Source organism: Cyprinus carpio, chromosome A8 (assembly GCF_018340385.1).
Source record: "Cyprinus carpio isolate SPL01 chromosome A8, ASM1834038v1, whole genome shotgun sequence".
Classification (NCBI taxonomy): Eukaryota; Metazoa; Chordata; class Actinopteri; order Cypriniformes; family Cyprinidae; genus Cyprinus; species Cyprinus carpio.
The window spans coordinates 8,392,575-8,406,918 of NC_056579.1; the positions used below are offsets into that span (position 1 = coordinate 8,392,575).

A 14,344-nucleotide genomic window follows, 5' to 3' on the forward strand; every position below is an offset into this window, starting at 1 on the left:
AAAACACTTGGGTAAATGACTCTTTTTGTAGTTTTATTATTGGACAGCAACTTTCATACCAGAGCTTTTCTTCTCAATATGTCAAGGAATGTCCTTCAAACACAAAAAGTACAAAATATATCTTAAAAAAAAAGGTCACAATCTATTTTGTTGGGAGAAGTATCTGATTGAAGCAGTACAGCAGTGCAATATTCACAATGGCTGTGAAATCTCTGTTGGAGAGCAGAAGTGTTACTAGAAAAGCTATGGAACTTTCCTCGTAACACCCTTGAAATCTCACAAGCTTTCCATTTTTCCACACTCCACAGATTTAGGGCTTGATTATCACATTTGCCAAATTAAATCAATCAGCAATTCAGTTACTGAAAAGAACCAAAGCAAACACACACAAGAGTTTTGCAGCTAAAAAACATTGTTGATATTAATTTACTTTCTCCAAAAATTCAATCAGTCAGATGGGGAAATTCTTCATTTTCAACTTTTGGGAAACCAGGTGTGTCAGAATTTGCTTGCTGACCAATTTCAGATCAAAACTGTATCAGCTTGTGAGATCCAGAGTCTGTTTAGGATAGTACACAACCAAGATTTAAACCTGGTCACTGATAGATTGACATTAAGAGGTTATGAATTTGAGGTTTGGGTTAAAACGAAACATGCAATAAAGTGAGGACTCTCTTACAAACCCAACATACACACACACACACACACACACACACACACACAAACACAAACACACACGTAAAACTGTGTCAAGCCAAAATGCTGTAGATGAGATGGCATCTATCTAAACAACTCGGTATATTCTGTAACAGAAGTGAAATATGGAACAAAACGGTGGCAACAGTACCTCAAAACTGCTCCACATTACCAACAAACTAGATTAAGTTCATGTTTTTTGAGGTAATTATTCTAGTGTCTGAGTACGGTAGCTACCAGTTGATGACTTATGATTCAAGTTTCATGTCACAGAATTGCTTAGCAAACAGGATATCTGGCATTTGTAAACATGAGCATTAAAATTTTTATGGATCATATCTCACACTATGTTGGCTCCCTTCAACCCTGCCTGAATGAAAATGCTTGGGGCTTTGCCTGACATCATGCAAATAAAAATTATGAAAAAAGTTAATCTATAAATAGGTTTGTAGTAGTGGAACAGCACAAAAAAAAAAAAAAAAAATCCTGCCGGAATCATCCGACACACAACAAAAAGGAATGTCCAGCATTAGTCCAGTTCTCTGCATTGTACCCCAGTCACAAGTTCCTGTTGAAATCTACAACTCGTCTTTGAGTTTAGAGTCTGTTTCCTCTTCTTCGTCCTCTTCCTCCTCGTCTTCTTCTTCCTCTTCCTCCTCTTCTTCCTCTTCCTTATCTTCATCTTCCTCTTCATCCTTTGCCTCCTCCTTTCTTGTCTTATCCTCTTCCTCACGCTTCTTTCTTTCTTCTTCTTCTTGACTTTCCTTCATCTTTTTCTCAGCATCCTGAGAGGAACAAAAACATACAAATTTGAAATTATTTATCAAAACTACAATTAAGTGAAAAATTATTTAGGATAGACAGATAATAATTGAAGAAGCATACCTTTGTGGCACCCCAAGTCTCATTGCCAACCTCTTCTGCCAGCTTGGGGTCGTTGGTAATGAGGAAGTTGTCAAAAATTGTGCCAGACTTCACTTAAAAAAAACCCCCAAAAAACAAGCAAAAGTGGTTTAAAACATGTCAATAAACAGTTATTAAATATTTGAAAACTGTAACTGTAACAAAGCAAATTGCTACCTGCCACAGGTCCAGTCCAATCACTCCGATGCTATCGTATTTATAGATTTCGGTGTCAGCGGTGTACTCCGGGTTATCAATCTCAGGGTGCACCCATTTCCCCTTGTAAGCAGGATTGTCAATCTGGCGTGGTTTCCACTCACCCGAAAAGATTAAAAATTTAATTTGGGAATTTGGGAAACAGACCCAGGATTCATTATGACAAAACAATGTTTTTAGGTATTATCTGCATCTTTGATCAATATTAAAGTCAGCATGAAGTTTAAATTCACCCTAAATGCATGTTATTGATCTTACTGTGAACGATTCATCCATGTAGTCAATATGTTTCTTTTTTATAATTTGTCTCTTAATTAGATCCTCCAGAGAAATGACAGACTTCTCTCTGGCGATGTACGCCAGGCTTCTCCAATCATTTCATCTGCATAAACCCACCGTTTCTCACAATTAACCTCAAGCTTACTTTCAGATCTGCCTCCATCCAATCAACAACTGATGGACTGAATTACCCTTCATTACATTTATTACTTACGATAATCCGTTTTCCTCCGATGTATATCACAGTACATAGAAAGAAAAGATCTGTCGCTACGTCTGTTAAAGAAACCTCAGTTAAAGAAATGTCAGTACCTTGTATTCAGGATTGGTGACCATGGGCGGCTCCCACTCCCCATCCATCTCATCGTCCCAGTCATCAGGCTTCTTGGCATCAGGATCAGGGATGTTCTCGGGTTTGTCCCAGTCCTACAGAAACACACAGACGAAGATGATATCAGACAAGCCGAGATGAACATGACACATAATTTTATACTTTATATCAAAACAGCAGTTAAGCTACAGGAAATCCAGCAAATTAAACAATTTACTTGGTGATCTTTGCACACGTACCCCAAATAGTGGTTCATAAAGTTAATTCGACAAACAAGAGAAAGAATCTCTTTGTTTCTGGACGAACATCAAGGATGCTGTCCTTACCTCTGGTTTCTTGTCATCAGGGTCGTCGATCTTCTCTTTCTCATCCCAGTCCTCAGGCTTTTTCGCTTCGGGATCTTTGATCTTTTTGGGAGGCAGGAAGTCCCAGTCTTCTTCCAAAGATCCAGACTCTACCTTCTTATTATCAATCTTGACTTCATAAGTGTTGTCAGGATTGACAATTAACGTGTATAAGTGGGTGTATTCATCATCCTGGATGATAAAATACATGATATATGAACTTGTAGGACTGGTGGTGCATTAGTGGACAATAAATAAATTAATTAATTAACAATAAGATTACCTTGCATCTAATGTCTTTGTTGATCAAATGATTTTTGCCTTTGTAATTGAAGATTACATGTACTTTCTTAGTGCCAGGACCACAGATGTCAGGACCTGGAAGTGATAAAATGATTATTAAATCATCCTGTGTGTCCAAAAGCATAAAAATGTACATGTCCATCAGTAAAGTGGTTATTAAGATGCTCACCAAACATGATATTATATGTGGAGTCTCCATGCATATCTTCCTGTTTGAGGTCTGATGGGAAAAGTTTGATGTAGCCTCCACCACAGTCAATGCTCTGCTCATGTTTTACAGTGAACTGGATCACGAAGGGCTGATCCTTGTTGCTGAAATCAGCAAAGCGGGATGATAGCGCGTAGAAATGAGCATCCTGACTGGTCTGAAGACCTGCAAGTTTACAGTAAGACATCTGAGCAACTTTTAATAACTTTTCAGTTATTAAAATCCCCATAGAAATCATCTGAGGAGTAAGGCTACAATTAATGATTATTTTGATAATCAATTATTCTGTTAACTGTTTCTTTGATTAATCAGATATAACAATACAAAAAGATTAATTATTAAAAATGGAATCATTTTAATTAAAAAAAAATTTTTTAATCCATTATTTACAGAATTTATAGTTTACATTCTACCCAACTTTGTCCTCCAAACAATGTGCAATTTGAAGACAATGAAAAGAAATATGAATGTTAAAAGATACGATAAATTAGGAGGAACACACATTCAATCATCAAAACATGTTATATATTTACTCCGTTATAATAGCCTCTTTACTGCTACCGATTTCATAAAAAAGTGCAAGTTTAAAAATTTACATGTAACATTTAATGTATAACAAGAAATACTTGAGAAAAATCAATATTTTTGGTCCTTTTTTTTTTTGAAAGACTGCTAATTTTGAATGTGTAATAAAAAATATCTGCTTAAAGTACATGAGATACATATGGCCTCAAACATGCATTTTAATTATATATATATATTTCTAACTTTGATTTCACACTGTCTTTAAGGCATACTATATTACTCAACCTCAGCAAAGCACAAAGTTAGACAAAAATGGGACTAAATTTAGTCTGTGTCAGGATAACTTGGCCCTAGAGTACACGTGGTTTTGTAATGTTTTGAAACAGTAAATATCAAATGGTGTTAAATGCCTGCAGCTCAGAAGAGCAGAGGGAATGATGTCACAGACAGTAGCCCCTCCCCTGTTGTTATTACTCAGTGCATAAAATAATGCAAAACGGAGGAAACCACAAATTCAAACATTAATCTGTAGCATGACGTATACAAAGCAACACTCACCCTTATCTTTCTCAGCATCGCCATAAAATTTGCCTGCAGAAAGCACAAACTTGCCGTAGTCTGATTTATGCTTGGATTCCACCCATCGGCTCCTCCAGGTGTCTGAAATGTGCATGTGTGATATGAATATGAAATAAAAAGCATTATCATATGCATAATTATGAGTAATATCAGATTAAATCAAGGACGTTTGCTCCTTTGACCATCATTCATACATGTTGCCTTGACTATTTGTTATGATAACCACATTCTAAACCAAGACTAAGATTTTAAATTATTATTATTATTATTATACTTAATGAATGCAACACACCATTGTTGCCAAGACATTAAAAATATATACAGTGAATCCATCACATATAATAAAATCAAGTCTATGGTGACTTCATCACATGCTTAAAAGCCACAGAAAGCATAAATAGTATTCAAAAAGCATAAAAAACAAAAATGCTTTTAACTTACCGCCGTCTTCAAATTGCTCTCGGAAATAAACAGATGATTCTGCAGTTATTAAAGCGAAGGACACGGCCATAAACAGTAGAGATAATGCTGTCATATTTGCAGTAAAATATATACCCTTTTAAGGGAAATAGAATACTTAAATATAATGGAAATGATTTAATAAGAAATATGAGGCTTGAATATGTATATAATGAGCTCTGTTTGGATCTTCACATGCCTGCAGGATTCACTGTGCGCTGTTATCTTTCGCGCAGTCTCGCCTCTAGACTGGGAACAGATGGCTGGCTCTGATTGGACGGCAGCTGGAGACGACAGCGTCACACCGGTCAGCCAATCAGATTATTTGCGGAATGCCATGGAACTTCCTTTCTGGCCAATGCCAGCTGACCACGCGTTTGGCAAACACTAGTGACGAGAAGACTCATTTCCGCGAATCGGTTCAATGAACCGGTTCGAAAAAAGGATTCAGTGGTCTTACGTGGTCCCTGACAACAGGCAGTGATATATTATATGATCTAAAATTTTTCATTAAAGCCATATGAATATACATATTACTCTTTTGCAGATTATAAAACCAGTTATACGCGGTTTTCGATTAAGTTACTGGGTTCTTGCACGTTTTAATAAAAGGCTATACAACCAAGTCTGTGTCATATATGTTATTTAAGCGGTCTTACAATAAAGTTGTGAATTTAATATTTCTGATATTTGGTCATTAAAGAGATTCGTAATTTTTCGATTAGTGAAATGTCTCGAAAACTGCTTCCGCTCGATTCGCGAACAAATTGCTCAGTTCTATTGGCGAACAATTAGTTCAGATCGGCTCGTGAAGCAGGTTCAGCCCGTTCGATTAAAAAGATCCGACCAGATTCGAATATTCGCTCAAGAAGAGTAGGGATCTAAAGCTGTTTCGCTGATAATGTAGTTGTGAAATTGTTCAAGAATAAGATTAGCCTACATGTTAATGTAATGGATTTTTATTTTCACTGCAATTTATTAAACCAGGCAAGTGGTTTGCAAAATCTATGCAAAGATATCAAGTTAAGAGTTTGAGAGCTTGGCACAATATCCTTTATTTCTCTCTTTCTCTCACATTAGATAAATATCAGTAACAATGCCATTTCCCGCTGATGTCTGTGTTATTAATGGGAAATGGAAATGCAGAATTTAAGCTTGCTCAACTAATAATAACAAACAGCACTAAGCCAAACCCTAAGAAGAAAACTGAATGTTTAGTAATTTAGTTTTTAAAATGATGTTGAAAAAAATTAAATAATCCCACCGTTTGGCATCACTTTGGTGGATTTTTATTTGTAGACAAAGCCCTTACAAAAGTTTAGAATTTTAGCTGGTGGCATAAAATGGTTCATCCATCAAACACTGACCTTTAGTTACGTTCAAGCACAACTTCAGTTTAGCTCTTTCAGTAAACATCATCAGAGCTGACAAGCAAAAGCTTATGCTACTATTAGCAAGGAATTTGTCAAAGATGCATGTTACTAGCTGACAACTGAATACAGTGAATAAAATCAAATCTGATAAATTGGCAAACTACAGAAAATGCACACTGGCCTGTGAAAAAAGTGCATTACATCAAGTCTCAATTGTAAAGCAACGACTCCTTCAATATTATGTTTGTCAAGCTTAACACTAGCTTTTTTCTACATTCATAATCCACCATTTCAATAGCACATCTTTACTTCTTTCCTACAATGAATCATTTTCACATTTTTATATCAGAATATGTTCACAATTGAAATATCAATAAACAAAAAACACATACAACATTTAACTAGTTTTGTAACATTTAAAGAGATTGTAACCTTTAAATATACATGACACAAAAGAAGTATACAATTAATATATTAAATACAAGATTTTTTAATTGTTACATAAGTCTTGAAATATGATCTTCAATGCAGACAATGATTGAAATGCCAAAAATATGCAACGTTCTTAAACGGCAACTAAAAGATATATCTGAGGTTAAAGAAAAATGGATCTGCTTAGTGGCATATGGTCGAAAATTATTTAAAATGGCCTTTTAGTTTGTGAAAACTAAAACTCATTTGACAATAATATACTTACAAGGAAAGCCTAGAAGATCCATTTGATTAATTTTTTTACTGAATATCCTGTTTTGCTCAGAAATACATATTATGAAGGTAAAAAAAAAAGGTTGTGAACAGCAATTCCCTTTTAATTGTAAATGCTGAAAAAAATGTAAACACTGTGGTTTTGCTTGCTTGATTAAGAGGCTTCCATTGTAAGTGCATTACTGTAAATGCAGTATTTTTTTTTTAAAACTGTAACATTGCTTGGGAGAAGCAGATAAAATTGATGTAGATAAAAAGTTCTTAAAAATATAATTTCAGGTTTGTCACGAGCAAACCCCTCTCTCCCTGTCCTGACTCTCAGAGTGTAAGATATAGAGTTTCAACTATATATATGAAGTGTTTTCTGCATTGTTTGCATTTGCATTTCAGATATCAGCAGTCATTTCTGCTTCATTCAAGTATACTCTGTGTTTCTTTAATGTCACTGATCTTATGTTACAGTCCGTTATGGTAGAAAGAAATTGATCCTTTGGGGAATGGATTTGCAGCCCTGTGCAGAGAAGAGTTTCTCCTCTTTAGGAACGTACAGCATGGCTTTAGCCACTTCATCCAGCGTCCCCTCATCCGGCTGAAGGCCACGAGCTGCGTATGCGTCACGTGCACACAGTTTCACATGCCGGTATTCCATCGGAAGGAATGGTTGGTAGAAGTAAGTCAGTTGGATTGACTTGAGTTAGCTCTGTGTGAGAAAAATCTTGTGAAGGTGTAAACAAAAGTAGCATTGTAGCATTGAGAGTATGAATAACATTTACAGTGAAAATCACAGACTAAAGACATATAGCTGCATGTATATATGAATTTAAATTACAACATCTCTGAGACATTTGTCAAACATTTAGTAATTAGATTTAAAAGAATCTGCCTCTTGCCTTCTGCCTCCATGGCTTCAGCACGCAGAAGATGTTCTAAGTCTTCCATGCCGATATCTTCCCTATTCTGTCCTGAGTGCCAGAAATCCAGTGCAACCTCATTGATGGCACCGCCACCGATATTGCTAAAGCATGACATTAAGGAATCAGCCATTCATCTTTAGTTTTTTAAATGGATCATTTTCAGATTCTGCATGCATTCTGTAAGTAAACTTAAAGTGTATGTATAGAGAAAAACATTGCTTAAGAACTCCAACACAAATGGGTTCACTTGACAACTTGAAGCCATCTGTTAATAACATACCAACCTTAAGAACAGAAATATGGCTCTCCTATAGCTGACCCCATCCACATTATCATAGTGGTCCATATAGGGTTTTATGGCGTCGATGAGTCCTGGATGAAGTTTTTCTGCCTCATCAAAGATAAAGAGAGTCTGTGGGCATCGCAGAACCATGTCTCGAATGGCTTCTCTTAGCTGGCCCTGGTCGCAAACAAACCCACACAAATACTAATACTGATTGTAAAGTTCAGGATTCACTAATGCGTACGTGCATATTTAAGAATTTGGAAAGAAATCAATCAATTGTACACAGTGTCATTTCTTTGTTTGCTGAATCAGGTTTTCTAACTGAACTATCCAAGTATATCAAGGTTAAATTGCATAATCATACCAGAGCTTTGGCATTTAATGGCAGCCGTCCAATAAATGTTCCCTAGAAGTCCAAATAAAGTGATTGTATTGGACCCCTGCCTACGTGAACTGCATTGCATTTCGTTTTTTCAAGCTAAATGTATCCAAGCAGATGAATTATAGTACAAATAGCAAATATTATACTAATGTGTAACATTACAATGTAACCAAATACTTATAATTTGTTTGTAAAAGGTTAACTAAATCAACAAATGACTGCTGAATAAGATCAAATGACCCGGGTTGCCATGTGGACGTCAAACATTGAAACTTTGCTCACCTTGTACACATCCACCAATCTCTCGTGAGCGAAGTGGAAAGGGGCAATGAACAAACGCACACATTCACTCTTTATACCATCCCGGTACAGGTTGTCCGCTACTATCCTGGCAACAAAGTTCTTGCCTGTTCCAGACCAGCCATGAAAGGACAGAGTCAGTGGTTTGTTGGACTCAGGGTTTTTGATGAAACCTTGAATGGCTTTCAGAACCACAGACTGGGCCAGGTGCTGCCCATGGAGCTTCATCTGTAGATCTCTTTCCAATCCTGAAATATCCATTGATAAGAATATGTCAAGGAAGAAAAAAAAAAAAAGAGATAAGTGTTCAGACTATTCCATGATTTTTGTTCAAACTTTCCGATATTTCAAGTATTTCCACGATTGTAAAACCTGAATATCTATATAAAATAATATATGCATGATGTTGATGGCTGACTCTACCTGTGATATTATTTGTAATCCTACAGTCTCCTGAATCACAGCACTGACCCAGGCTGCAGTACCAAGCAGTCAGCATGCCAGTGTAGTACTGGGGAAACCCTGGCCAAATGTCCCCAGTAGGCACTGAGAAGAGAAGCGTGTTACATAAGCCTGCAGTCAGTTAAATTACAATCATTACAAACGCCATTTTTTGCCATTCTTTAAGGAGAGACTCGGAGAAGTTAATCCAAATTAACTTAATGCATTTTTTTTTTTATCATTAACCATATATATTTCATTATCTGTTAATAATGAATTCACAGATCATAATTTATACATTATTCTGTTTTAATTTTTTAAAACGCATTCATGAAAATATAATTTGCAGAAAAAATAACGCATGACACGTTGGTTATCCATTCCTATTTTAAATTGTATGTACATTATATAGTATTTGTATGTTTATATTGTAAACATTATACTATAGTATATATTATAATATACCATTATATATATATATATATATATATATATATATATATATATATATATATATATATCCATATCCTATTCTGTCTTTACCTTGTTGGGTCGCATCATCCTGGTGTGGTTGACAGTCTCCTTCCCAAATATTGCAATAGATGTAATTGAAATAATAGGTAGAAACATTTGAAATGCTGTCGAACTGAAAAAAATCCGCATTAGCCGAAACAGCCAGGAATGAGAGCAAGATTACGATTGAAAACATCTGTGCCGCCGGAAACATAGATCTCGCAAAGACAGTAACATTGAGCTATTAGATATAATAATTGTAGCGTCCATTCATATGTACAGCCGAGTCTCATTGACTGCAGGCCGCTCCAGCGCTAAATGTTCAGAACTGCCACCCGACGTCACAGTCGTCTTTGGAATAGAATGAAACGGGGTAGAAAATGGGCGGGGCTTAGCGCAGTAAAAATGGATCTGCAATTTTTTTCCAGCAAATGAATGGTTATTAAAAACCAGAACTACTAAAATGATACGTTTTAAAAAAAAAAAATCATCCGTGTCGTTGTTCATATTTAACTTCAGCTAAATGCTGAAGTACTGCAGCGCTGATGTTGTCACGTGGTAACAGCTCATTGACCAATCGCAGTTTGAGAACTTGATGTATGTTTGATTAGAACAGGGATCTCCCACCCTGCAGACTTCAGTTCCAACCCACCTGTCTGTAATTATCAAGTATCCCTGAACACATTGATTAGCTGGTTCAGGTGTCTGATTGGGGTTGGAGCTGAAATATGCAGGACAGTAGCTCTCCAGGAGCAGGGTTGGAGACCCCTGGATTAGAATTACCATCAGACATCACTTCTATAGACCAGATGTTAGCTATGTGTAAATCTTTCAAAATCAGGCAAATATCCAAGTGTAAATGCTCTGTACAAGTACTCAAAGTATAAAGACACTAGTCATATTGCATACTACCAAATGCCTGAAAGGCCTGTTAATTGGTCAACACTGATAAGAGATTAACCAAACAATCACACATCAACAACCTTATAAACTTGAAAGACCTTTGATTTTACAACTTTATTGAAGTAAGGACACTTTACAAACTTGGCCTAGTTATAACAAATGTAGATGACGGCATTTAAATGTCACTTAATTGCTGCAAAGAGACAAGTGACTTCAAATCAGAAAACAATACAAGAACCGAAGCTCTGGAATATAGTTCAGAAGAGTCGGATGCAGGCAACACACCTGCAAGGAAACAGACAGACTTTAGAAGAGCACAAGTGCAAATATCAAGGTTAAAGTAGTGTCAGTCAACCTCAGATATATGGAACGGTAAAAGGATATAATCAGCAGATTCATCTGGCAGAATCATGTCATCACAGGTTGAAAGAAATTTAAAAAAAAAATAAAAAAAAAAAAAAAACACATGAGTCAAACATACCTTATACAATCTGGTTTTTCCAGAGCCGTCCTGGATATTGTGCTTCCTAAAAAGAGACTGCCATTAGTTAGTTGGTCACATTCAACACTCTGCCCCAAGCCAAGACCTGGGTTTCAGTCAAAGCTTATCCACATTGTGTGTTCAGGTCAGACATTTGCAAAGCATCACAAAACCCAACCATGAAAGATACTTTTGAACATCTGGAAACAAAAACTAACCTTTACAAGTGCATGCCGCATTCATATTCACACAGCATGAAGGAGCAGTCACCACCGCACCTGTCAATGAGCACATGCCTGTTAGAACAGAACACATCCATGAAGACCAGGATTTTATCATGTGACCAGATCAGCCAGAGCTAATATCCATCCTTCACGGCAAGAGTCAGTGGATATCGGATTCATCACAATGGTCAGAGCTACAGATTTAAAGCTATAGTGTATAAAATTTAAAAAAAAAAAAAAAAAAACCCACTTACAGTGACTCCCATCAGCACATCATGCCGATCAGTCCTAAAAGACACAAAAGGACAATTAAACTCACCATCCTGCTTTTAAGGAGTTAAAATGCACCATTATGTGGTCTTAAGTCAGAATGTGTTAACATGTCCTCAAAAAGATCAGAGACCTGATTCGAACTCATCAGTTTGAGACCACCTTGGTTCCATTCACAATTCAAGTTAACCACTTACCCTGAAGAACATTCAGACAGCTGCTGATCTTTCCACAGCCAGAATTAAAGTAAACACTTCCACCCCTGTAGAACTCATTCTGCAAAGAGAAAAGAGTGTAAGACAAAGCAACAACTCAAGTAAAGATATAAGAGCTCCAGTGATGCATCAGCTAGGAGCGAAAGACAATGCTTTGTGTTCTTCATGGATTTTCTGCTGAACTATGCGGTCATCATTTGCATCATATCTTACATATAACAAATTTCAGAATCTCAAACTCACCAGAGATGCTTGCACCCCTGCAGAACTCATGCTGCAAACACAAACAAGAGTAAGACACCGCAACTACAAAGACATAGATCTAGAACACCAGTGATGCATCAGCTAGGAGCGAAAGACAATGCTTAGCGTTCTTCATGGATTTTCTGCTGAACTATGCGGTCATCATTTGCATCACAGAAAGTATATAAAAAATAAAATAAAAATCCAAAATTAATACCGTGCTCAGCTGATGGCATCTTCATCGCTCGTGCCAGGATCTAAAACAACCTGTAATAATGAAACGTTGTTAGTACAGAATAAAGGCAAAGAGGATAACGTCTTAAATAAGCACTGTTTCAGTACACGGATGTCTTTCAGTCAAATTCAGAGAGATTCCCATTGTTTTATAAAACAATCATCATAAACAGTGAACGACTGCAGCCTAGGAGTCACTTTAGAAAACGCTTTAAAAAGCTTACCTTTCAAATCAACTTCACTGCACATGTTCCTATGAATACAAAAAGGGGCAAATATTAACAAGAGCACAAACACACAATACCTTTGATATTCAAATGCTGTGCATCAGATAAGGTATCTTGGTGGTTGCAGTTTCGTCAGCGTAAACTCAAGAGTAGCAAATATGATCATCATACACACTTATACACATTAAAGCACGACAAACTATATACCTTTGACACGGTGTTCCAGAGTCACACCACATTCCTGCAAGCCAAAAAAAAAACCCTGTAGTTTAAATGGTATTATTATTATTATTATTATTATTATTATTATTATTATTACTACCTTACAATGCCTCGGGGAAACAAACAAAAAAAAAAATTTCCAACTGAGGTTTACAAAAGACTACACAGATACACAACAGTTTTGTCAAAGATGTTGGCTCAAATACTCAGATGTCCCTACAAACATCACTTAAATCATCATACAAAGTACACCGAGGTCATTATAGGCTTATGAACTCAACGTAGACTAATTAAGTGTTAGTCAAGGAATTTATTTATTAAAATTTCTTCCATCTCTGTGTGAGAAAAGAAATACCTTGGACACACTTCTCCAGATCCGCTCCAGAGTCCTGCAAGCAAAAAAAGCCGGTTATAAAACTGAAACGTCAACATTACATCCTCGAATAAAAACTTTACAATGCTTCAGTGTAAAAGTTTTCAGAAACCACTCCTGTCCACTACTCTTATGCATTTTATTCATCATAAGCAAGTAAACCATCCAGAATAGACTTAAAATAAACTTAAGGTTCACATACCAGTCGTCTCGCGCGTTCAATCAATCAATACCCCGGATACTGGAGAAAGAGACAGAGAGAGAGCGAAACACTCAAAGGCTTTGCAAGTTACATTAAACAAAATATTGCAGGCAGAACCATGCACATCAGAGATGTTGGTACTCATCATATATTCTCAGATGTCCCTACCAACATCATGTATCATCATCTGAACATGAGGTAATGAGTCGCTACAACACACCTACCAACCACGTGGACCACTACTGAATTAAACGTTAATTAATTGGTTTAGTCAGATTAATATTAAAATATTTCCTTCGAAACCTAGTTGAAGCATATTAGCATTTAATTATTAATTTTAGCGCATGTTCGAGGCCTGTAACACGTGGACCGCACTGCGACCTAGCGACGCCCTTTTTTCCAGAATCTAGTTAAATTAAAACAATATTAAAATAAAACCTCTTATGATGGATAACAAATATCTACATTACACAACGACAACCAATATTACATTAGACAACTGCGATTAAAGGAAACAATGAATTACCTAGACTCGCCTTTGAGGAACTGCAGAAGAATGAGACCGGATGAACGCGTCGCTTTGCTTTATATACCGTTTCAGCGCAATGGTTTCTGGGAAATTGCTCTGCTTTATTAGTACACTGTAATGACACCAGGTGGCGCTGTGGCGCCTTTTGCCTCAAGTGATACATGAATATGGATCAATGCTAAAAGAAATAAATATTTACTCAAATAGTCCAGTAATGCTAGCGAGATGAGTGCGCTAAATAGATTATTCATGTGCCGTTTAATGCATCTAGTAAAGTCTTAGATAGTGGTTTCTAATCACACTTTTTGACCAGCAAAATTAAATACTTTCAATAACGGAATAAGAATAAAGAATTTTGTAAAGACTGCTTCCACACACACACACACACACACACACACAAACACAAACCTATCCGATTAGATTTTAGCAATGCATAAAGTGATGCATAACCATTCTGTTTGTGT

General features: G+C 36.4%; 2 protein-coding genes and 7 non-coding genes across 10 annotated transcripts; all 9 read right to left on the reverse strand.

Annotated features, from left to right (window-relative positions):
- Window positions 1-12: 12 nt before the first annotated feature.
- LOC109091378 (calreticulin-like) lies at window positions 13-5,093 on the reverse strand. The gene is made up of 9 exons (XM_042761925.1): window positions 4,826-5,093; window positions 4,364-4,465; window positions 3,242-3,445; window positions 3,053-3,147; window positions 2,752-2,961; window positions 2,408-2,520; window positions 1,777-1,921; window positions 1,582-1,674; window positions 13-1,481 (listed from the first exon to the last, which is right to left on the reverse strand). The coding sequence occupies exons 1-9, from the start codon at window positions 4,917-4,919 to the stop codon at window positions 1,275-1,277; spliced, it is 1,263 nt and encodes a 420-aa protein (XP_042617859.1). The 5' UTR covers window positions 4,920-5,093; the 3' UTR covers window positions 13-1,274.
- A 2,638-nt stretch (window positions 5,094-7,731) lies between these two features.
- Window positions 7,732-13,948, reverse strand: LOC109106905 (torsin-3A-like). 2 transcript variants are annotated; one of them, XM_042761931.1, is made up of 16 exons: window positions 13,878-13,948; window positions 13,352-13,390; window positions 13,132-13,165; window positions 12,762-12,795; window positions 12,552-12,580; window positions 12,311-12,360; window positions 12,094-12,124; window positions 11,833-11,911; window positions 11,620-11,653; window positions 11,360-11,419; window positions 11,142-11,187; window positions 9,788-10,945; window positions 9,227-9,349; window positions 8,786-9,051; window positions 8,120-8,295; window positions 7,732-7,936 (listed from the first exon to the last, which is right to left on the reverse strand). In XM_042761931.1, the coding sequence occupies exons 12-16, from the start codon at window positions 9,969-9,971 to the stop codon at window positions 7,747-7,749; spliced, it is 939 nt and encodes a 312-aa protein (XP_042617865.1). In that variant the 5' UTR covers window positions 9,972-10,945; window positions 11,142-11,187; window positions 11,360-11,419; window positions 11,620-11,653; window positions 11,833-11,911; window positions 12,094-12,124; window positions 12,311-12,360; window positions 12,552-12,580; window positions 12,762-12,795; window positions 13,132-13,165; window positions 13,352-13,390; window positions 13,878-13,948; the 3' UTR covers window positions 7,732-7,746. The 2 variants fall into 2 exon arrangements, with proteins under 2 accessions (XP_042617865.1, XP_042617866.1); XM_042761932.1 differs by having other exon boundaries at window positions 11,360-11,437.
- Window positions 11,013-11,085, reverse strand: LOC122146028. Its single transcript, XR_006160720.1, has one exon. It is a non-coding gene; the product is annotated as a small nucleolar RNA SNORD47 (small nucleolar RNA).
- LOC122146032 lies at window positions 11,253-11,311 on the reverse strand. Its single transcript, XR_006160724.1, has one exon. It is a non-coding gene; the product is annotated as a small nucleolar RNA SNORD78 (small nucleolar RNA).
- LOC122146030 lies at window positions 11,972-12,056 on the reverse strand. Its single transcript, XR_006160722.1, has one exon. It is a non-coding gene; the product is annotated as a small nucleolar RNA snR60/Z15/Z230/Z193/J17 (small nucleolar RNA).
- LOC122146031 lies at window positions 12,184-12,268 on the reverse strand. The gene has a single exon (XR_006160723.1). It is a non-coding gene; the product is annotated as a small nucleolar RNA snR60/Z15/Z230/Z193/J17 (small nucleolar RNA).
- LOC122146027 lies at window positions 12,422-12,502 on the reverse strand. Its single transcript, XR_006160719.1, has one exon. It is a non-coding gene; the product is annotated as a small nucleolar RNA SNORD79 (small nucleolar RNA).
- LOC122146033 lies at window positions 13,235-13,304 on the reverse strand. Its single transcript, XR_006160725.1, has one exon. It is a non-coding gene; the product is annotated as a small nucleolar RNA SNORD75 (small nucleolar RNA).
- Window positions 13,468-13,548, reverse strand: LOC122146029. The gene has a single exon (XR_006160721.1). It is a non-coding gene; the product is annotated as a small nucleolar RNA SNORD74 (small nucleolar RNA).
- Window positions 13,949-14,344: the final 396 nt, after the last annotated feature.

Excerpts from the sequence above, each read along its gene's own strand:
- LOC109106905 (XM_042761931.1), bottom strand. The coding sequence starts at position 9,971 with ATGTTTCCGGCGGCACAGATGTTTTCAATCGTAATCTTGCTCTCATTC. Across the intron at positions 8,296-8,785 it reads GATTGGTGGATGTGTACAAG|GGCCAGCTAAGAGAAGCCAT; the intron begins GTGAGCAAAGTT and ends GTTTGCGACCAG. Across the intron at positions 7,937-8,119 it reads GCCATATTTCTGTTCTTAAG|CAATATCGGTGGCGGTGCCA; the intron begins GTTGGTATGTTA and ends GTCATGCTTTAG.
- LOC109091378 (XM_042761925.1), bottom strand. The coding sequence starts at position 4,919 with ATGACAGCATTATCTCTACTGTTTATGGCCGTGTCCTTCGCTTTAATA. Across the intron at positions 2,962-3,052 it reads ACAAAGACATTAGATGCAAG|GATGATGAATACACCCACTT; the intron begins GTAATCTTATTG and ends TTTATCATCCAG. Across the intron at positions 1,482-1,581 it reads AGACTTGGGGTGCCACAAAG|GATGCTGAGAAAAAGATGAA; the intron begins GTATGCTTCTTC and ends TGTTCCTCTCAG.